Here is a 22189-nt window from a genome sequence, read left to right as displayed (position 1 = left end):
ATCTATGTGGACCCTACTACAGTTTAACCAGCTTAGCAGTACTATACCAGAGCCAAAACCCAGGATAGAGGGGCTGAGTGAAAGTTGTCTGGACTCTGTGGAGGAGGGTCATTGTGTCAGAGACACTGTAGAAGGACAGAGTACCTGCCTTGTGATCCAGGTACACTCCTACTCTGGAGGACTGAGGGCCTGATACTTTAGTCACAACATTATTGTGTCTGAAACAATAACCACCTTTAAAGCACTTTAAACTCCAGGACTTGTGATTGTGTCCATATGTCTCTGTTCTGCTGATGTCTTTATAGGAGACTCCTGTAATAACATCACCACTCCACTCCACCTCCCAGTAACAGCGTCCAGACAGACCCTCTCTACACAGAACCTGGTAGTAGATGGTGAATCTGTCTGGATGGTCAGGATATGGTTGGACTTTGCCTGTACAGGTCACCTTTCTGTTCCCTTCAGACAGAGAGAGTTGTGTGCCTGCTGTGTTTGGGTCCAGAGTGAGCTGACAGGAATCTGGGAGAAGAGCAGAGCAGAGACCAATGAGGAGAGTTAGAACAATAAGTTAAGTCAGATACTGTCCCTACCCTGTCTTTGATTAGAGCACAGCAGAAATCAAATCAGAGAAATATGAGGAGTCAGATAGATACCCAGTCTTTGATTAGATCTACTATTGCTATATATTTCTAGAGGGATTGTTAGGAGTATCAGTAAAAAAGAGACTGTTAGTTACTTCAGAATAAAAATACTCACATTGTAACAACTGTTCTCTGGTCTTGGGCTCTAGAGGCAGTACAACATCCACTATATTCACTACAGACACACAAACACATTGACAGAGAGAGGGAATTTTATCATCATACCATATTCCACATGTATACACATGTATATGACTAGTAGGGAACTTTCAATGGTCTCTAGTTGATGTTCTTATTATTTTCAACACACCTGTAGTGGAGATCTTGGTCCATTCTCCTTTAAGGAAGTCTTCTAGTTTCTCTCTCAGTTCAGACACAGTCTTACTCACATCTCTAAAGTACTGAAGAGGACGGACAACAATGCTGGGTAAGTCTGAAGATAGACTGATACTGGAGAGAGACTGAAAACTCTGGAGAGAGAGAGAGACAGAGACAGGGGGACAGAGACAGAGGGACACAGAGAGAGCGAGAGAGGGACAGAGAGAGACAGGGGGACAGAGGGACAGAGAGAGAGAGGGACAGAGAGAGAGAGAGAGACAGAGAGACAGAGAGAGACAGAGACACAGACAAAGAGGGATGGGGGACAAAGGGGGACAGAGAGAGAAAGGGACAGAGACAAAGAGGGGCGGGGGACAGAGACAAAGAGGGACGGGGGACAGAGGGGGACAGAGAGCGAGAGGGTGACAGAGAGCGAGGGACAGAGAGAGGGACGGAGAGAGAGACAGAGAGTAGGAGAGAGGGACAGGACAACATAATGATTGAGATGAATATTTTCACATTAAGTTAATTTCATATCACATGTAAACAAGGCAGTTTAGTTACCTGGAGGAAATGGATGTGATCCTCTGTGTGTGAGAGCTGCTCCAGCTCAGTGTTTCTCTTCCTCAGCTCTGCTATCTCCTGCTTCAGTTGCTCCAGGAGTCCTTCAGCTTGACTCACATGAACCTTCTCTTGGGCTCTGATCAGCTTCTTCACCTCAGAGCGCCTTCTCTCAATGAAGCGGATCAGCTCAGTGAAGATCTTCTCACTGTCCTCCACTGCTGACTGTGCAGAGTGCTGTTAAGAGAGAGCAGATGAGCTCCTGCATTTTTCAGCATTTTCTTTAAAAAATATAGATTTAGAGTTAGATAAACTTGGATTTTTTTTGTCAGGAACATATACAGGATGCTACCCTCTACAACATAACCTTAACTTCAAATCAAAACTCAAAAGCTATAACCTGATTTTGGACGGAATTACGGAATCACCTGGAAGATTTACAACTACCAAGGATTATTATTCTACACAGCAAACTCTCTGGAAAACAACAGAAACCTGAAAACACCACCCAACCTGGAACTGAGTGAGTAATGTTTAGTCTGAAACTCTATTTTATTTCCAAAAGCCAAGAAGAAAAATATACTACATTACTTTATAAGGACTGAATGCTAAGTTAAGACCACCAAACTTGATACAACTTCAACTAGCACTGACGTGCCAAGTGAGAGGTGTCGAAGCCCATTAGCTCAACAATGGCAGGAGAGTCAAACAGTCTACTCCAACCAAATGGAGAGGCCTTAGAAGCTGCCTCCTGCAGAGGTAATTAAAGGGGTAATTAAAATACAGTACCCTGTGTATGTAAAGAATGATAAGGCAAGAAAAGATTACAAAATTAAGCTCCTTATGGAAAATCAAGAGACACATTTAGCTGACTATTACAAAAATGGGAACATCAGCAACCTTATCTTCCACATAAACCATCCCCTGGCATGGCACAGTGCTATATTAGCACACTACCCCTTTGTTAAGAGAGGGGGTGTTAACGAGGGGTGGAAACTCAGGATACTTGACAATGAGTACTCTGAGTCAGCTAATATACAGTGGGGCAAAAAAGTATTTAGTCAGCCACCAATTGTGCAAGTTCTCCCACTTAAAAATATGAGAGAGGCCTGTAATTTTCACCATAGGTACACTTCAACTATGACAGACAAAATGAGAAAAAAAAATCCAGAAAATCACATTGTAGGATTTTTAATACATTTATTTGAAATTTATGGTAGTCCCACACCCTCAGCACACAGGGGGACAAACACCTGCCTGCAGGTGACAGCATTCCCTCCCACATATGCCCTCCTAGGCACAACTATGACAACATAATCAACAAAAACGGGTCACAACTCTTGCAGCTCTGTTGAACGCTGGGTATGTACATAGTCAATGGTAGGCTTCGAGGGGATTCCTATAGTAGGTACACCTATAGCTCATCTCTTGGCAGTAGTACTGTAGACTACTTTATCACTGACCTCAACCCAGTCTCTCAGAACGTTCACAGTCAGCCCAGTGGAAAGTGGAGACAAATTTGACCCCAATAACTACCATGGGATATGCGTCAACAGTAACCTTGGGAAAATCCTCTGCATTATCATTAACAGCAGACTCGTACATTTCCTCAATGAAAACAATGTACTGAGCAAATGTCAAATGGGCTTTTTACCAAATTACCGTACAACAGACCACGTATTCACCCTGCACACCCTAATTTACAACCAAACAAACCAAAACAAAGGCAAAGTCCTCTCACGCTTTGTTGATTTAAAAAAAGCCTTCGACTCAATTTGGCATGAGGGTCTGCTATACAAATTGATGGAAAGTGGTGTATATGTCTTTAACACATATATCAACTGAATGGCGCGGGCACTAGAAAAGTCTGCAGCACCCGGCCTCACCCTACTAGAATCTGAAGTCAAATGTCTACTGTTTGCTGATGATCTGGTGCTTCTGTCACCAACCAAGGAGGGCCTACAGCAGCACCTAGATATTCTGCACAGATTCTGCCAGACCTGGGCCCTGACAGTAAATATCAGTAAGACCAAAATAATGGTGTTCCAAAAAAGGTCCAGTTGCCAGGACCACAAATACAAATTCCATCTAGACACAATTGCCCTAGAGCACACAAAAAACGATACATACCTTGGCCTAAACATCAGCGCCACAGGTAACTTCCACAAAGCTGTGAACGATCTGAGAGAAGGCAAGGGCATTCTATGCCATCAAAAGGAACATAAAATTCAACATACCAATTAGGATCTGGCTAAAAATACTTGAATCAGTCATAGAGCCCATTGCCCTTTATGGTTGTGAGGTCTGGGGTCTACTGTCGTGGAAGATTCAGAATTTGTTGGTAACATATGTAAGATGTTTTATATTCATCTAATGTGTGTAAGTTACTTCTCATCAGAATGGTATTTTTGTATAATACTGTGGCGAGGTTGCAGTTATCTGTTCTATGTCAAGACTAAGTTGCATGGGCCGCTGAGAGGGGAGAGGTCAAAGTGTCATCATGTAAACATGTAAACATATCTTTTACTCCCTACCTTTTTCTTGTGGGGAAAGGAGGGTGGCAGTGTCTGGAATCATTCTCATGCTCCCTTTTATCTTAACCTATAGCCTCACTCTCCTCTCCGTGAGCTTGTCCAGGTTTGGTTGTATTTAGAGTTGGTTGTATCTAAATGACAATTTGATATATGCCTGTTGATATGGAGGATTGGTTTATGGTTCTGGGGTTTGGGAAAGGAGACTAAGCTGAACGATGAATTATGTCTATGCTGTCTGACTATGTGTGATCTTTGCTATAAAGGATCCCATTTTGCCATTGTGTGGGGACTCTCAACTTTTCATTAGAGATACTGAACTGTTGAAAGTCAAAATGCTATAGAGCTTATATAATTAAAAATGGACGTTGATAACTAACTCTGACTTGTGTGTGTGGTTTGCTCCCATGATTTGGTAAATAGAGGAAATTTCCACGACACTACTCACCAACCAAGACTTCACAAAATGGGCCAAACACCAAATTGAGACTCTGCATGCAGAATTCTGCAAAAATATCCTCCATGTACAACGTAGAATATCAAATAATGCATGCAGAGCAGAATTAGGCTGATACCCACTAATTATCAAAATCCAGAAAAGAGCCATTAAATTCTACAACCACCTAAAAGGAAGCGATTCCCAAACCTTCCATAACAACGCCATCACCTACAGAGAGATTAACCTGGAGAAGAGTCCCCTAAGCAAGCTGGTCCTGGGGCTCTGTTCACAAACACAAACACACCCCACAGAGCCCCAGGACAGCAACACAATTAGACCCAATCAAATCATGAGAAAACAAAAAGATAATTACTTGACACATTGGAAAGAATTAACAAAAAAACAGAGCAAACTAGAATTCTATTTGGCCCTAAACAGAGAGTACACAGTGGCAGAATACCTGACCACTGTGACTGACCCAAACTTAAGGGAAGCTTTGACTATGTACAGACTCAGTGAGCATAGCCTTGCTATTGAAAAAGGCCGCCGTAGGCAGACATGGCTCTCAAGAGAAGACAGGCTATGTGCACACTGCCCACAAAATGAGGTGGAAACTGAGATGCACTTCCTAACCTCTTGTCCAATGTATGACCATATTAGAGACACATTTCCCTCAGATTACACAGATCCACAAAGAATTTGAAAACAAACCCAATTTTGATAAACTCCCATATCTACTGGGTGAAATTCCACAGTGTGCCATCACAGCAGCAAGATTTGTGACCTATTGCCACAAGAAAAGGGCAACCAGTGAAGAACAAACACCATTGTAAATACAACCCATATTTATGCTTTTTATTTTCCCTTGTGTACTTTAACCATTTGTACATCATTGCAACACTGTATATATACGTAGTATGACATTTGTAATGTCTTTATTGTTTTGAAACTTCTGTATGTGTAAGGTTTACTGGTAATTTTTATTGTTTATTTCACTTTTGTATATTATCTACCTCACTTGCTTTGGCAATGTTAATGTTTCCCATGCCAATAAAGCCCCTTGAATTGAATTGAGAGAGATAAAGAGAGAGTGAGAGAATGACTTGCCAACCTCATTACACTAACCCCTCCTAAAAACACATTGTGTGCCACCACAACCTCCACACAATCACATTATACAGTACCCAATGCCACAGTACATCATCCAGCACCACATTACAACCGTACATCCAACCCCTCCTCTCCAGCCGTATAGACAGCCCCCCTGAGCCCCCATACCTCCTGAAACATCTCCACATTGTTGATAATTTTGTAAAACTCTCCGAGCCTCCGGTGTCAACAGTAATGGCATTACCCTGGCAACACACAAAAAAAAGATAAACAGTCTGTCATTGCAGAAGACACCCCTCCACAACTCCCATGTCAACCCGAGCCAACCAGCTATTGGTGTCCAGGGCTCCATGTAATACCCTCCACTGGATGACCCCTGACCTTTCCAGCACTGGGAGCTGATAGACCACCCTCCACCTATACTCTGCCATGCTCTCAGCCCCACAATCCCCTACCACTGATGCCCCTTCACCCCCTCTAAGCCCACTTCCGTACGGTACAGTAGCCTCTGTGCTGCTGAGTCAGAACGCTGCCACCCTGCTCTCCAGGTCCACCAAACCCAGTGATCAGTGGGTTGTGGAAGATGGTCTCCTCCCATACCCACGGCCCAGGCACCACACCCCCGTCTCGTGTGGGTCTCAGCAGCTGCCAGGCCCTCAGTACTGCAGCATAGAAATCAGAGACCCCTGTTGTATTGAGTCTCTCTGGCCACATGATGAAGAGCTGCTGATCCAGCCACAAACCCAATTCCATTTTCCCTAAATGGCACCAAAAAAATGTCTTCCTTTTTATTTTACCACTAAAATCTGTTTTAGGACAAAACTGGAAAAAATATATTATAATAACAACTGGTGTAGAAAGTAACCATCCGCACCTCAATGGTACCAAGTGTGTTTGTCTGCATTACCAGGAAAAGAACGGGCAACTTCCGGCTATTTCTGGTCTAGCGATCAATGACAGCAGAGTACGCTGCCCAAACTTATGTCATTAGAAAGAGGAGATTATCCTGATTAAATGGTGTCCGACATGAATACATCTAAATATACTCATTGTGAGATATTTAGTGAAATAAACAGACATACCTGTATTTCCCCTTTAGGACACAGTGGGACAACCTCAGAGTTTCAGGAGTAAAGGTTTTTTATTGAAGTTTACCAGCAATTGGTAACAGCATTGTACGCTACCCAAACCTACATCATTAGAAATAATAGGTTATCCTGATTAAAATGGTGTACAACTTCAAACCATTAAATTAAATACATCTATTAGAGATGTCCTTATTTCCCCTAAACAATGGCAGTCTGGAAGTTATAACAACAGTCTTTTATTTAACCAGCTACCATTTATCTACTACCATTTACCTTTTGGGTTTAACACTTAGTGGTTTGTAATCTCGCTGTTAAGAGCGTTGAGCAGTAACTGAAAGGTGGCTGGTTCGAATCCCTGAGCAGAACAGGTGAAGAATCTGTCAATCGCCTTTTTTAGGCAGATTTAGGCACTTAACGCTTAACGTGGCTCTGGAAAAGAGCGTCTGTGTCGGTAATGGTACCTGTTAGGGATTGAGGGGCTTTCTGGGATGTGCTTTGGTATATGATTGCTGTATATGACTGTGTTAGCTAGCATGCACCGGTGTGGTGGTCACATAAGCACACTGCTAACAAAGTTGTTTTCATGCTACAGATTTTTACCATCGACAACCATCAATATCATTAAGCCCTGCACAACTAACGAGCTGTTTCCTATTGAACAACAGATAATAAATTATGCTCAACTGGGACCACTGGCTGGGGTGATTTATTTGGACAAAACACAACACAAGGAGAGTAAAATTAACATTGGTTACATAGGGATTTACTGAAAAACAAATACACATTCTCCAAGAAACTGAAAAACTCAGCAGCCTCTGGAATAGCCCTGTAAGTATGACACAACACCAAATTAAGCTCATGAGCAAAGCAATGTACATTAATTGTCTCCGGATGCAGCACTCTGAAATGTGCTTGCACACCTCCTTTGGACCCACTCATGACAGCTGCACCATCATATGTCTGTTCAACACACTTTAGGCCTGCTACCCCCATCATAGGTCAACGCACTTTAGGCCTGCTACCTCTCTCATCTGGAGCTGCTGTTGCAACTCATTTGCTATCGATTGGGCATCAAATGACTTGATTTCTGCTAGTGCTAGTAAATGCTCCTTAACTGTCCCCTCTGTCACATACACACAGAGCCAACAGTTCAGACTGGGCATCTCTGGCCTCATCCGCCATAATGGTATACATTCCAGACGTTGACATCTCAGAGACCATGGTGTCCGTAATCTCTTGAGCACAGCATTCGATCATGTCATTCTGAGATTCTGGAGAGAGAGACGTCCCATTTGATGGAGTATTGTACCTTTGCAGGAAAGGGTCAAACTCCTTCAAAAGCTCCATACTTTCAAAAAAGTTCCCTCTATTTGTGCTTTCACTAGATGTATCATTGGCACGGAAAGAGAGTCCCTGTCTTCCTAACATTGATGTGACCACAACAATTCTCCTCAGATACTCCCTTCTCTCTGCAATATCACAAGCATGGTCAGATGTTAAAATCTGAGCAATGTTCCCATGAGTGCTAGTTGCCTGGTAGCTTTGCCATGCCACAACACTGTCTCTGTGTGTTTGTGCCATCTCATGTTTGCCAAAGATAAACAAAGCTTTTTTCCAATTTTTGCAGCCATTACTGTCAAAATAATCAAATTTTATGTTTTTGCCGTAAAATTCTACATGGAAAGCAGAAAGCTGTGATTAACACTATTTCCCCTTTTCTACACATGACCTACTGATAATTGTTTTGCTATGGCCTACTGAATGAAAGCAATGGAGTACGAAAAGATATGTACATGATGTTATATCATCTGTCTCATTTATAGCCGGGCACAGAGAGCAAAACTACATTAAATACAACGTTAACTAAATATCATCACCACATAACTTATGTTGAATTTAAAAGATACCGTTAACGTTACCGTTAGCTAGCTCGCAACGTCTGTTACATTGTAACTTACAGGCAGCCTCACATAAAACGTTTTGGTTAACAAAGCTTTGATTATGACCAAAGTCTATAGTAGTGAATACTCTCTCTCTATTCTAACTTACCAGAAATTCACATCATAGCCTATCTGCATGAAACTGTGCTGTCAGAGCCGTTTACTGTTAGCTAGCAGTCTCAAGCCACAGCTAACGTTAACCAAAATGTGAGCGACAAGTAGACCTAACAGTCACTAGTGTGTGCAGTAGCCTCTGCAGCAGCAGCCTCCCCCAGGTCCTAGTGCCAGCCCGGAAAGAATTTTAAAAAGCGATGGAACGGTTGACAGAAAAAAAAAATCACAGATCAAATATATTTACTGATATATTGAATTATTTAGAGGGGGCTAATTAATATTTTAGGGGGGCTAATGGTCTAATTGATAACAATAGTGAAGCTGACATTGTGACGCAGATCAATGGACTGGGAATAGAACTTTCAGAAGGTGAGTTGGTGCCACAGTGTTCAATACAACTAATAGGAGCTGGCAGGGTGAAATGTCCTAAAATAAGGCCTCTTATTAGTGATTACATAATTAAGTATTTATGAAAGTTGACAATCGTAATATAAAGTCAAGAGAAGAAAAAGCCTGGAAGGAGGAAAGATGACTAGAAACAATTCGGTTGACTGTTTTATGTGTGGATTAATTGGCGGAGTAGTGGCACTTGTGCATTTCAAGTAAAATAACAACTCAATGTTTATATCCCAGGACAAATTAGCTAGCAAGTGCAAACTAGCTAAGCTAAATTGCCATACATGTGTAATGTTTTTCGACCTGTCCCCAAATTAATATAATTGGTTCTGTTTGTTTTGATATTTTAACCTGCGTGTCGTGATCGCGTTTGGTGTGTGAGGACAAAATACATTTACAGTGGGGCAAAAAGGTATTTAGTCAGCCACCAATTGTGCAAGTTCTCCCACTTAAAAAGACGAGAGAGGCCTGTAATTTTCATCATAGGTACACTTCAACTATGACAGACAAAATGAGAAAAAAAAATCCAGAAAATCACAATGTAGGATTTTTAATGAATTTATTTGCAAATTATGGTGGAAAATAAGTATTTGGTCACCTACAAACAAGCAAGATTTCTGGCTCTCACAGACCTATAACTTCTTCTTTAAGAGGCTCCTCTGCCCTCCACTCGTTACCTGTATTAATGGCACCTGTTTGAACTTCTTATCAGTATAAAAGACACCTGTCCACAACCTCAAACAGTCACACTCCAAACTCCACTATGGCCAAGACCAAAGAGCTGTCAAAGAACACCAGAAACAAAATTGTAGACCTGCACCAGGCTGGGAAGACAGAATCTGCAATAGGTAAGCAGCTTGGTTTGAAGAAATCAACTGTGGGAGCAATTATTAGGAAATGGAAGACGTACAAGACCACTGATAATCTCCCTCGATCTGGGGCTCCACGCAAGATCTCACCCTGTGGGGTCAAAATGATCACAAGAACGGTGAGCAAAAATCCCAAAACCACACGGGGGGACCTAGTGAATGACCTGCAGAGAGCTGGGACTAAAGTAACAAAGCCTACCATCAGTAACACACTACGCCGCCAGGGACTCAAATCCTGCAGTGCTGAAGTTTGCTAGAAAGCATTTGGATGATCCAGAAGAAGATTGGGAGAATGTCATATGGTCAGATGAAACCAAAATAAAGCTTTTTGGTAAAAACTCAACTTGTCGTGTTTGGAGGACAAAGAATGCTGAGTTGCATCCAAAGAACACCATACTTACTGTGAAGCATGGGGGTGGAAACATCATGCTTTGGGGCTGTTTTTCTGCAAAGGGACCAGGACGACTGATCCATGTAAAGGAAAGAATGAACGGGGCCATGTATCTTGAGATTTTGAGTGAAAACCTCCTTTCATAAGCAAGGGCATTGAAGATGAACCGTGGCTGGGTCTTTCAGCATGACAATGATCCCAAACACACCGCCCGGGCAACGAAGGAGTGGCTTCGTAAGAAGCATTTCAAGGTCCTGGAGTGGCCTAGCCAGTCTCCAGATCTCAACCCCATAGAAAATCTTTGGAGGGAGTTGAAAGTCCATGTTTCCCAGCAACAGCCCCAAAACATCACTGCTCTAGAGGAGATCTGCATGGAGGAATGGGCCAAAATACCAGCAACAGTGTGTGAAAACCTTGTGAAGACTTACAGAAAACGTTTGACCTCTGTCATTGCCAACAAAGGGTATATAACAAAGTATTGATATAAACTTTTGTTATTGTCATGTCGGGGCGGCAGGGTAGCCTAGTGGTTAGAGCGTTGGACTAATAACCGGAAGGTTGCAAGTTCAAACCCCTGAGCTGACAAGGTACAAATCTGTCGTTCTGCCCCTGAACAGGCAGTTAACCCACTGTTCCTAGGCCGTCATTGAAAATAAGAATTTGTTCTTAACTGACTTGCCTGGTTAAATGAAGGTAAAATAAAAAAATAAATAAAAAAATTGACCAAATACTTATTTTCCACCATAATTTGCAAATAAATTCATTAAAAATCCTACAATGTGATTTTCTGGATTTTTCCCCCTCATTTTATCTGTCATAGTTGAAGTCTACCTATGATGAAAATTACAGGCCTCTCTCATCTTTTAAGTGGGAGAACTTGCACAATTGGTGGCTGACTAAATACTTTTTTGCCCCACTGTATGCACGATGACGCACGTGCGCAGCCAGTTTGGGTTCCGTGTAACCCTCCTCACGAACCACAAAAGCCTCAAAGACCAACATCTTCTTCTATGATATAAAGGCGGTCCGCAAACCAACGTTAAAGGTGCATGGCGTCACCTACTATGCTGGAGTGTGTTCAATCACAGTTTACAACATTTCTAAATCCTCCTACCAAACTCAGTACTTCTGAGAGAATAAAAAGAGCCCAAGTAACTTCTAATAGACCCTCCCCATCCCCAAAATTCCTTCCAAACCCCCCCAACCTCAATTACCCTACACTTCAATCTTTGCCTCTCTTCAACATCCTTACAACAATATAACAACACAAGCTCCACCGTTTCATTGACAATACCCTCCAGACACAAACCATTCACATGCAGCCAACCAGATGTAAGGACCAGTTCAATGTACAACGTCCTAAACACAATCAAGTAAACACCACCTCTTCCTTCATAATCTGACCTTTGAATCTTGGTCCACCAAACTTTCTTTGGAGGGCATATAAATGCCGGTCCTTGTGCTCAGTCCCATCTCTTCTACCATCTATCAAAATGGCTCTGATCTTACATTTGGCCTCACCTCTACCCAGTGGAACATTAAAACTTGTTAGGGAGGATGTTCCTGTGGCGGGATCAAATCAGCGGATATTTTAGAGCGCCACCGAAAGTTTTCGATAAAACTCAAACTTTCATAAAAACACACATACAAGGTACTGAATTAAAGCTACACTCGTTGTGAATCTAGCCACCAAGTCAGATTTGTAAAATGCTTTTCGGCGAAAGCATGAGAAGCTAATATCTGATAGCATACACCCCCCAGAATACCAGACCGTCAACAAAACAACAGATTTTGCGGTAGCCGGCGCTACCCAAAACGCAGAAATAAAATATAAAACATTCATTACCTTTGACGAGCTTCTTTCTTGGCACTCCTATATGTCACATAAACATCACAATTGGGTCTTTTTCCCGATTAAATCCGTCATTGTATACCCAAAATGTGATTTGCTGAAGACCGGTCTGATCCAGAAAAATGCCCCTTTACAAGACGCAACGTCACTTTTTAAAATTACAAAAGTTGCCTATATACTTTTACAAATCACTTCAAATTACTTTTCTAAACCAACTTTAGGTATTAATAAACGTTAATAATCTATTAAATTGATCACGGGCGATCTGTATTCGATAGCAGCAAGTCTTGAAATCATCGTCCATGTTTTCACATTCAAAACATCCTGTGGTGAGCCCAAAGAAAGGAAAAGCGTCACGTTGCCAAACCAAGGATAAAGCCGCCCCTAAATGACAGCATTGGCGACATCGTGTGGAAGCTGTAGGCGTTTACAGGGGATTGCCATGTATTTTCTTCAGCCTTAGACAATACATTGACTGGCGGATGGATATTATTTTTGTGTTTTTGGTGACAAGTTTTTCGAAGGATTTTGACTCCTAAACACGTTCTGTTATAGCCACAGACACGATTTAACCAGTTTTAGAGACTTCAGAGTGTTTTCTATACACACACACTTATCATATGCATATACTATATTCCTGGCATGAGTAGCAGGACGCTGAAATGTTGCGCGATTTTTAACAAAAAGCTGCGAAAATTCGCAGCCTCCTTATTAATATCAAGTATATCTCGTTTCAAAGCTCTTTTAGTTAACTGGTCAAATTTCATTCCCTTCCACAACTGAATGTGCTGGGACACTGCAGAATCTCACTACTACACCCATTCTCTCAATTCTACATAATAACATTGCTACCTCCAATAGTAGGTCACTCCGATTAGATTTACCAGATGATAAACTATTCAATACAGACAGAGAATCTGAGCATACTATAATTCAAACATGGTGTACGTCCTCCACCCACTGGAGGGCAACTATTATCACCAACAGTTCAACTGAGTATACTGACAGTTCATCTGTTAGTTTTCTACATACAGTTGAAGTCGGAGGTTTACATAGACCTTAGCCAAATACACTTAAACTCAGTATTTCACAATTCCTGATTTTTAATCCTAGTAAATATTCCCTGTCTTAGGTCAGTTAGGATGACCACTTTATTTTAAGAATGTGAAATGTCAGAATATTAGGGAGAATTATTTATTTCAGCTTTTATTTCTTTCATCACATTCCCAGTGGGTCAGAAGTTTACATACACTTAATTAGTATTTGGTAGCATTGACTTTAAATTGTTTAACGTGGGTCAAACGATTTGGGTAGCCTTCCACAAGCTTCCCAGAATAAGTTGGGTGAATTTTGGCCCATTGCTCCTGACAGAGCTGGTGTAACTGAGTCAGGTTTGTAGGCCTCCTTGCTCGCACACGCTTTTTCAGTTCTGCCCACACATTTTCTATAGGATTGAGGTCGGGGCTTTGTGATGGCCACTCCAATACCTTGACTATGTTGTCCTTAAGCCATTTTGCCACAACTTTGGAACTATGCTTGGGGTCATTGTCCATTTAGAAGAACTATTTGCGACCAAGCTTTAAATTCATAACATGTCTTGAGATGTTGCTTCAATATATCCACATAATTTTTCTCCCTCGTGATGCCATCTATTTTGTGAAGTGCACCAGTCCCTCCTGCAGCAAAGCACCCCCACAACATGATGCTGCCACCCCTGTGCTTCATGGTTGGGGTGGGGTTCTTCGGCTTGCAAGCCTCCCCCTTTTTTCTCCAAACATATTGATGGTCATTATGGCCAAACAGTTCAATTTTTGTTTCATCAGACCAGAGGACATTTCTCCAAAAAGTACAATCTTTTTCCCCATGTGCAGTTGCAAACCGTAGTCTGGCTTTTTTATGGCGGTTTTGGAGCAGTGGCTTCTTCCTTGCTAAGCGGCCTTTGAGGTTATGACGATATAGAACTTGTTTCACTGTGGATATAGATACTTTTGCACCTGTTGCCTCCAGCATCTTCACAAGTTAATCTGCTATTTTTCTGGGATTGATTTGCACTTTTCGCACCAAAGTCCGTTCATCTCTAGGAGACAGAACACGTCTCCTTCTGAGTGGTATGACGGCTGCGTGGTCCCATGGTGTTTATACTTGCGTACTATTGTTGTTACAGATGAACGTGGTACTTTCAGGCATTTGGAAATTGCTCCCAAGGATGAACCAGACTTGTGAATGTCTACAAAAAATTTTCTGAGGTCTTGGCTGATTTCTTTTGATTTCCCCATGATGTCAAGCAAAGAGGCACTGAGTTTGAAGGTAGGCCTTGAAATACATCCTCAGGTAAACCTCCGATTGACTCAATGTCACGTTCTGACCATAGTTCTTTTGTGTTATCCTTGTTTTAGTGTTGGTCAGGATGTGAGCTGGGTCGGCATTCTACGTTGTGTGTCTAGTTTGTCCGTTTCTATGTGTGGCCTGATATGGTTCTCAATCAGAGGCAGGTGTTAGTAATTGTCTCTGATTGGTGTTGGGGTGTGTGGGTGGTTGTTTCCTGTCTTTGTGTTCTCTGCACCAGATAGGACTGTTTTGGGTTTTACCACCTTTGTTGTGCGTCTCCTTGGGCCGGCATACATGGTACCTGCCTTATGCATGGTGTCCCTGGTTCGCCAGCACAGCCCAGCGCGGGCTATTCCACATCGCCGCACTGGCAGGGCGACCGGGAGCATTCAAACAGGTAAGGTTGGGCAGGCTCGGTGCTCAAGAGCTCCAGTGCGCCTGCACGGTCCGGTCTATCCAGTACCACCTCCACGCACCAGCCCTCCGGTGGCAGCCCCCCGCACCAGGCTGTCTCTCCGTTTCAGCCCTACAGGTGCTCCCGCCTGTCCAGCACTGCCACAGTCTCCCGTCTGTCCAGAGCTGCTAGAGTCTCCCGTCTGTCCAGAGCTGCTAGAGTCTCCCGTCTGTCCAGAGCTGCTAGAGTCTCCCGTCTGTCCAGAGCTGCTAGAGTCTCTCTGCTTGTCCAGAGCTGCTAGAGTCTCCCGCCTGTCCAGAGCTGCTAGAGTCTCCCGCCTGTCCAGATCTGCTAGAGTCTCCCGCCTGTCCAGATCTGCTAGAGTCTCCCGCCTGTCCAGATCTGCTAGAGTCTCCCGCCTGTCCAGATCTGCTAGAGTCTCCCGCCTGTCCAGAGCTGCTAGAGTCTCTCGCCTGTCCAGAGCTGTCTGCAATCTGCAAGGAGTCTGCAAGGAGCCGCCAGAGCCGCCAGTCTGTAAGGAGCCGCCAGAGCCGCCAGTCTGCAAGGAGCCGCCAGAGCCACCAGTCTGCCAGGAGCCGCCAGAGCCGCCAGTCAGTCAGGAGCCGCCAGAGCCGCCAGTCAGCCAGGAGCCGCCAGTCAGCCAGGAGCCGCCAGATCCGCCAGTTAGCCAGGAGCCGCCAGAACCGCCAGTCAGCCAGGAGCCACCAGAGCCGCCAGTCAGCCAGGAGCCGCCAGAGCCGCCAGTCAGCCAGGAGCCGCCAGAGCCGCCAGTCAGCCAGGAGCCGCCAGAGCCGCCAGTCAGCCAGGAGCCGCCAGAGCCGTCAACCAGCCTGAGCTATCTCTCAGTCCTGAGCTACCCCTCAGTCCTGAGCTACCCCTCAGTCCCGAGCTGCCCCTCAGTCCGGAGCTGCCCCTCAGTCCGGAGCTGCCCCTCAGTCCGGAGCTGCCCCTCAGTCCAGTGGGGCCCTTTGTTAGGGTTCCTAGGACAAGGTCGGTGGCGAGGGTCGCCACTCAAAGGATGCTAAGGAGGTGGACAAAGGCAATGATGGAGTGGGGTCCACGTCCAGTGCCAGAGCCGCCACCGCGGACAGATGTCCACCCAGACTCTCCCCTATAGGTTTAGGTTGTGCGGTCGGAGTCCGCACCTTGAGGGGGTGGGGGTACTGTCACGTTCTGACCATAGTTCTTTTGTGTTTTCCTTGTTTTAGTGTTGGTCAGGACGTGAGCTGGGTGGGCATTCTATGTTGTGTGTCTAGTTTGTCCGTTTCTATGTATGGCCTGATATGGTTCTCAATCAGAGGCAGGTGTTAGTCATTGTCTCTGATTGGGGACCATATTTAGGTAGCTTGTTTTGTGTTGGGATTTGTGGGTGGTTGTTTCCTGTCTTTGTGTTCTCTGCACCAGATAGGACTGTTTCGGGTTTTGCCACATTTGTTGTTTTTGCAATTGTGTTCATGTTTAGTTTCTCTTACTAAAATACCATGAACTCTAACCACGCTGCATTTTGGTCCTCTCCTTCGACAGAAGAAAGCCGTTATGCGCAAATAATGTCAATTAGTCTATCAGAAACTTCTAAAGCCATGACATCATTTTCTGGCATTTTCCAATCTGTTTAAAGGCACAGTCAACTTAGTGTATGTAAACCTCTGACCCACTGGAATTGCAATACAGTGAATTATAAGTTAAATGTCCATATAGGACTTGTTTTACTGTGGATATAGATACTTTTGTACCTGTTTCCTCCAGCATCTTCACAAGGTCCTTTGCTGTTGTTCTAGGTTTGGTTTGCACTTTTCGCACCAACGTTCATCTCTAGGAGACAGAACGCGTCTCTTTCCTGAGCGGTATGACGGCTGCGTGGTCCCATGGTGGTTATACTTGCATACTATTGTTTGTACAGATGAACATGGTACCTTGAGGCATTTGGAAATTGCTCCCAAGGATGAACCAGACTTGTGGAGTTCTTGGTTGACATCTTTTGATCTTCCCATGATGTCAAGCAAAGAGGCACTGAGTTTGAAGGTAGGGCTTGAAATACATCCACAGGTACACCTCTTCTGGAATTTTGTTTGTAAATTTCTGACCCACTGGAATTGTGATACAGTGAATTATAAGTGAAATAATCTGTCTGTAAACAATTGTTGGAAAAATTACTTGTGTCATGCACAAAGTAGATGTCCTAACCGACTTTCCAAAACTATAGTTTGTTAACAAGAAATTTGTGGAGTGGTTGAAAAACGAGTTTTAATGACTCCAACCTAAGTGTATGTAAACTTCCGACTTCAACTGTATCTGCACTTCAAATTCAGGAATGTAAGCTCCTGCTCCTGTGCTCCACTATCTGGGTCCTTGGATCCATCTGTGAAAAGTGGTAAAAAAGCATAACTTCTACCAATGTAGTTGTCAACCAGTTTCCCTTTATCACTGACTTCTGACCAATCTGTCCTTTTCTCTACCAAGGTTAGATCAGCAACAGGATCTGGGAGTAACCATGGAGGAACATCCCCTATCACCACAGAAGGGCCAACCTCCAACTCCCTCAAACCACTCTCATCAGCAAGCGTTCCAACTGTCCAACCAAAACCACTGCCTTGTCTACTAGTATATTCCCAACAGTCATCTAGAACAGTAGCAGTGGGATGCTCAACCTCACAGCCTTTCAACCCAATAAGCTAATGACAATTTATTACGTCGTATATCCAAAGGCATCTCACCTGCCTCCACTAGTCAGACACATACAGATGTTGATTTAAATGCACCAATACTTATCCTTAAAGATATATACTGGATTCTGTCCAGCTTCTGAAGACAAGTCTTTGACGCTGTTTCATAAACTATACACCTGTAATCAACTGTTGTCCTGATCAGAGCTCTATAAATATCAATCAACGATTGTCTGTCAGCACCCCATTCATAACCAGAGAACCACACAACCAACTACCGCAAAAGTGATGGAATGAGACAGAGAGAGAGACATCATTACAACACTGTACATAGACATAATATAACATTTCTTCTTCTTTGGAGTTTAACAGTGGTTGGCATCCAATATGTTGCATTACTGCCCCCAACTGGACAGTAATATAAATCTATTTTACTTTGTGATACAAAAAATAAAACCCTTCCAACTAACCCTACACTCATTAAAAAACCCACTACCCCATTCAACTACTTTGACCCAATCTGCTCCTGCACCATGCCAATGACCTGGGAGGACGGGACACCACCACTCAACACACCCTGTAACTCTTCTGAAATCAAATCTAGTATGACCAAATACTTCTCTGCAGCTGCCACCACAACATCTATTTTCTGTGATGTACGTTCCATTTCTGTGGTACAGTTGATAACCATTGCTATGAACTCTAAGAAGCCAACCTTACTGAAGCATATATCACTCGTTGGCCTATCCCTCTGTGCTGCACAGATCTACTACTCACAGGGATCCTCTCAGGATCCCTCACCCTTGACCCATCCTCCTCTACTTTCTTCACTGCCTCAGCATACGACACCTTCTGCACAACTCTGACTCTATCCACCTTTCTTTTTTTTTAAATTATTTCTTTTTTTTTTTAACCTTTATTTAACCAGGCAAGTCAGTTAAGAACACATTCTTATTTTCAATGACGGCCTGGGAACAGTGGGTTAACTGCCTGTTCAGGGGCAGAACGACAGATTTGTACCTTGTCAGCTCAGGGGTTTGAACTCACAACCTTCCGGTTACTAGTCCAACGCTCTAACCACTAGGCTGTGTTTCAACCTGCCTCTCTCTCACCGGACACTTCTGATCCCCAGCAACACCCCTACAGTTGAAACACAACTTTATCCACCAAACTACACAATCCTCTTTCCCATGACCTCCTGAACACTTCCCACATCTTGGAATCTCCTTCCTACAAACTGCTGCAACATGACCATAAACGCTGCACCTGAAACAGCTCAGTGGATTCAACACAAAGACTCTAACAGGATAACTGATATACCCTAACATGACTTTGTCGGGTAAAGACTCAAAACTCAAAATGACTGACAGTGACTCCTCTGTTTCACCACGCTCACCACCGGGTCTGCATCGCACCAAAAGGCAGGCAACGCAAACACCAGGAATCAAACACCAGCTTCAATTGCTCCACCTCCACACTTAACGCTATCCCACAAATCAATCCATTCAATGGTGCCCTGTTCCCAAGAACAAAGCAAGAAACAGATCTTGACCCAAGTTGTGTGACACGGAGCGCCCACTCCCTCTGGCCAGAAGAAACACAAACAAATATGACAAGTCCACTACAGGTCTCCAACAATGTAACTCTTACTGCATCAGATTCTTCTTTATCATGTCCGTTGATGCCAGACTCTGGTTCTGAGCTCTTCACCAGACCTTCCAACACACTTAACTCTCCCTCATTCACATCCATTTCACCGGCGCACGGCTCACTCTGTTTGCACTAGAAAATCTAAAATGTGAAAGTATCTATTCCTTTGAAACTTTTGTGAGTGTAACTTTTACAGTTAATTTCTGATTGTTTCTTCCACTTTTGTTTATTATCTATTTCACTTCCTTTGTCAATGTAAACATATGTTTCCCATACACATAAAGTCCTTTGAATTGATTTGAATTGAGAGAGAGAGAGAGAGAGAGAGAGAGAGTGTGAGAGAGAGAGAGAGAGAGAGAGACAGAGAGAGAGAGTGAGAGAGAGAGAGTGAGAGAGACAGAGAGACAGAGAGAGAGAGAGACAGAGACAGAGAGAGACAGAGAGAGAGAGAGAGAGAGAGAGAGAGAGAGAGAGAGAGAGAGAGAGAGAGTGAGAGAGAGAGAGTGAGAGAGACAGAGAGACAGAGAGAGAGAGAGACAGAGACAGAGAGAGACAGAGAGAGAGAGAGAGACAGAGAGAGAGAGAGAGAGAGCTCCATGTTAATGTATTGAGAACATGAGTTACACAAGGCTATGTGATGAGATAACCCCATACGTGACTTCAAAATCAGTGTCACCCCACGGCCCAACGGGGAATGTCCTCTTGGTGTAATGGTCAAGATGTTGATTTCTCCCCATGTAGACCTGGGTTCATATCCCAGGTTCATATCCCGGGTTCATATACATTGGGTTCATATACATTAAGCAGTCTATTCTCTGAAAGGGGTCCAGACATAGTGGGGTCAGTGGGATTGAAGAGGGGCCCCTCTCCTCTCTCTCTCTGACTGGAGTAGAAAGTGAAATGGTGTCTCCCCTCTGGTCAACAATACTCACCTTGAGAGACTTCACAGCCTGTTGGAGCTCCTTCAGCTCCTTCTCTCTCTCCTGGAATCTCTGCTGGACCTTCTGCTGACTCATCACCAGCTGCCTCTGTCGAGAATCACTCTTCAATGAGACATCAAGCATGATTTGTCCAGTAGATCAATAGTATCGTAATGTGACATAGGGCCCATAGAAGATAGGGAATAAAATGTTGACGAAGTCCCTTTCCAATATTATATTTTCTATGTTGCTATGTGAATGATTCTAGTTTTTATGGTAGATGTACATGTATCAAGGAGTTGAGACTGAACTTTGGACTCATTAAAGGGCATGAGTCCAAAGTTCAGAATGATAGTGTTTGACTTTAGAAAATGGTGATACATTTGGAGAATCTTGGTTAACATATTGTATTCATATTTGTTCTGCCCTGGATCGATTTCATTTGAATTATCTTATATTCAAACAACCTTAGTTCCTACTGTATCTTAAATTCTTTGTTTATCAGACAGTCACCAACAAGTTGTTCTGGTCTTACCTGTTTCTCAGTCCTCTCTGCTGCAGCTGACACTGTATCATGGCCTTTATGTTCATCCATCAAACACTGATAACAGATACACTGCTGATCGGTACGACAGAAAACCTCCAGCAGTTTGTCATGATGAGAGCAGATCTTCTCCTGTAGTTGTGCGGTGGCTTTGACCAGCTTGTGCTTCTTCAAAGCAGGAGATTCATAGTGAGGTTGGAGGTGAGTCTCACAGTAAGAGGCCAGACACACCAGACAGGACATGAGGGCTTTCTGCTTTCTGGTCCCAGTGCAGAAATCACACACCACATCTCCAGGTCCAGCATAGCACAGAGGGGGAGCAGCCTGGAATCCTGTCTTCTTCAGACTCTCCACCACTTCAGCCAGCACAATGTTTCTCTTCAGAACAGGCCTTGGGGTAAAGGTCTGTCTGCACTGTGGACAGCTGTAGAAACCTTTCAGATCATCCTGATCCCAGCTTTCTTTAATACAGCCCATACAGTAACTGTGTCCACAGGCAGTAGTCACCGGATCCTTCAGTAGATCCAGACAGATGGAGCAACAGAACAGTTCCTGATTCTCTGCCATTTTGGTGCTCTCTCCCGTAGGTTAAGCAATGCCAGTGTCAAAGATTACTTTCATTTCAGTGTCAAAGATGACTTTCTTTCATGGAACTCTACACCAGAGGACAGGGAGTGGCTTCCTACTGGACTGAGTTCTCTGTATCTACAGGGAGTGGCTTCCTACTGGACTGAGTTCTCTGTATCTACAGGGAGTCTATTCCATTTGCACAACAGCATGTGAAATTTATTGTCAATCAGTGTTGCTTCCTAAGTGGACAGTTTGATTTCACAGAAGTGTGATTGACTTGGAGTCACATTGTGTTGTTTAAGTGTTCCCTTTTTGAGCAGTGTACTTAGTGTACAAAACATAAAGAACATGACATAGACTGACCAGGTGAATCCAGGTGAAAACTATGATTCCTTATTGATGTCACTTGTTAAATCCACTTCAATCAGTGTAGATGAAGGGGAGGAGACAGGTTAAATAAGGATTTTGAAGCTTTGAGACAATTGAGACATGGATTGTGTATGTGTGCCATTCAGAGGGTGAATGGGTTAAACAACATTTTGAAGTACTTTTTGAACTAGGCATGGTAGTAAGTGCCAGGTAGGAGCACTGGTTTGTGTCAAGAACTGCAATGCTGCTGGGTTTTTCATTCTCAACAGTTTCCTGTGTGTATCAAGAATGGACCATCACCCAAAGGACGTCCAGCCACTTTGACACAACTGTGGGAAGCATTGGGGTCAGCATGGACCAGCATCCCTGTGGAACATTTCTACACCTTGTAGATTCCATGCTCCGACAAATGGAGGCTGTTCTGCATTTCAGGGCCTGCGTTTCATTCCACATAGTTTCCCCTTGTATTGGACATTACCA

General features: G+C 43.6%; 1 protein-coding gene across 1 annotated transcript; it reads right to left on the bottom strand.

Annotated features, from left to right (window-relative positions):
* Position 1: 1 nt before the first annotated feature.
* Positions 2 to 21388, bottom strand: LOC121838648 (tripartite motif-containing protein 16-like). Its single transcript, XM_042330584.1, has 6 exons — positions 20762 to 21388; positions 20239 to 20334; positions 1524 to 1757; positions 952 to 1111; positions 757 to 816; positions 2 to 519 (listed from the first exon to the last, which is right to left on the bottom strand). Exons 1-6 carry the CDS (start codon positions 21335 to 21337, stop codon positions 17 to 19), a joined length of 1629 nt encoding a protein of 542 aa, XP_042186518.1. The 5' UTR covers positions 21338 to 21388; the 3' UTR covers positions 2 to 16.
* Positions 21389 to 22189: the final 801 nt, after the last annotated feature.

Source organism: Oncorhynchus tshawytscha, linkage group LG01 (assembly GCF_018296145.1).
Source record: "Oncorhynchus tshawytscha isolate Ot180627B linkage group LG01, Otsh_v2.0, whole genome shotgun sequence".
In the NCBI taxonomy this organism is placed as follows: Eukaryota; Metazoa; Chordata; class Actinopteri; order Salmoniformes; family Salmonidae; genus Oncorhynchus; species Oncorhynchus tshawytscha.
This window is presented reverse-complemented; position numbering and strand designations above follow the sequence as displayed.

Excerpts from the sequence above, each read along its gene's own strand:
- LOC121838648 (XM_042330584.1), bottom strand. The coding sequence starts at position 21,337 with ATGGCAGAGAATCAGGAACTGTTCTGTTGCTCCATCTGTCTGGATCTA. Across the intron at positions 1,112-1,523 it reads ATCACATCCATTTCCTCCAG|AGTTTTCAGTCTCTCTCCAG; the intron begins GTAACTAAACTG and ends CTCTCTCTCCAG. Across the intron at positions 817-951 it reads GACCAAGATCTCCACTACAG|TGAATATAGTGGATGTTGTA; the intron begins GTGTGTTGAAAA and ends GTGTGTCTGTAG.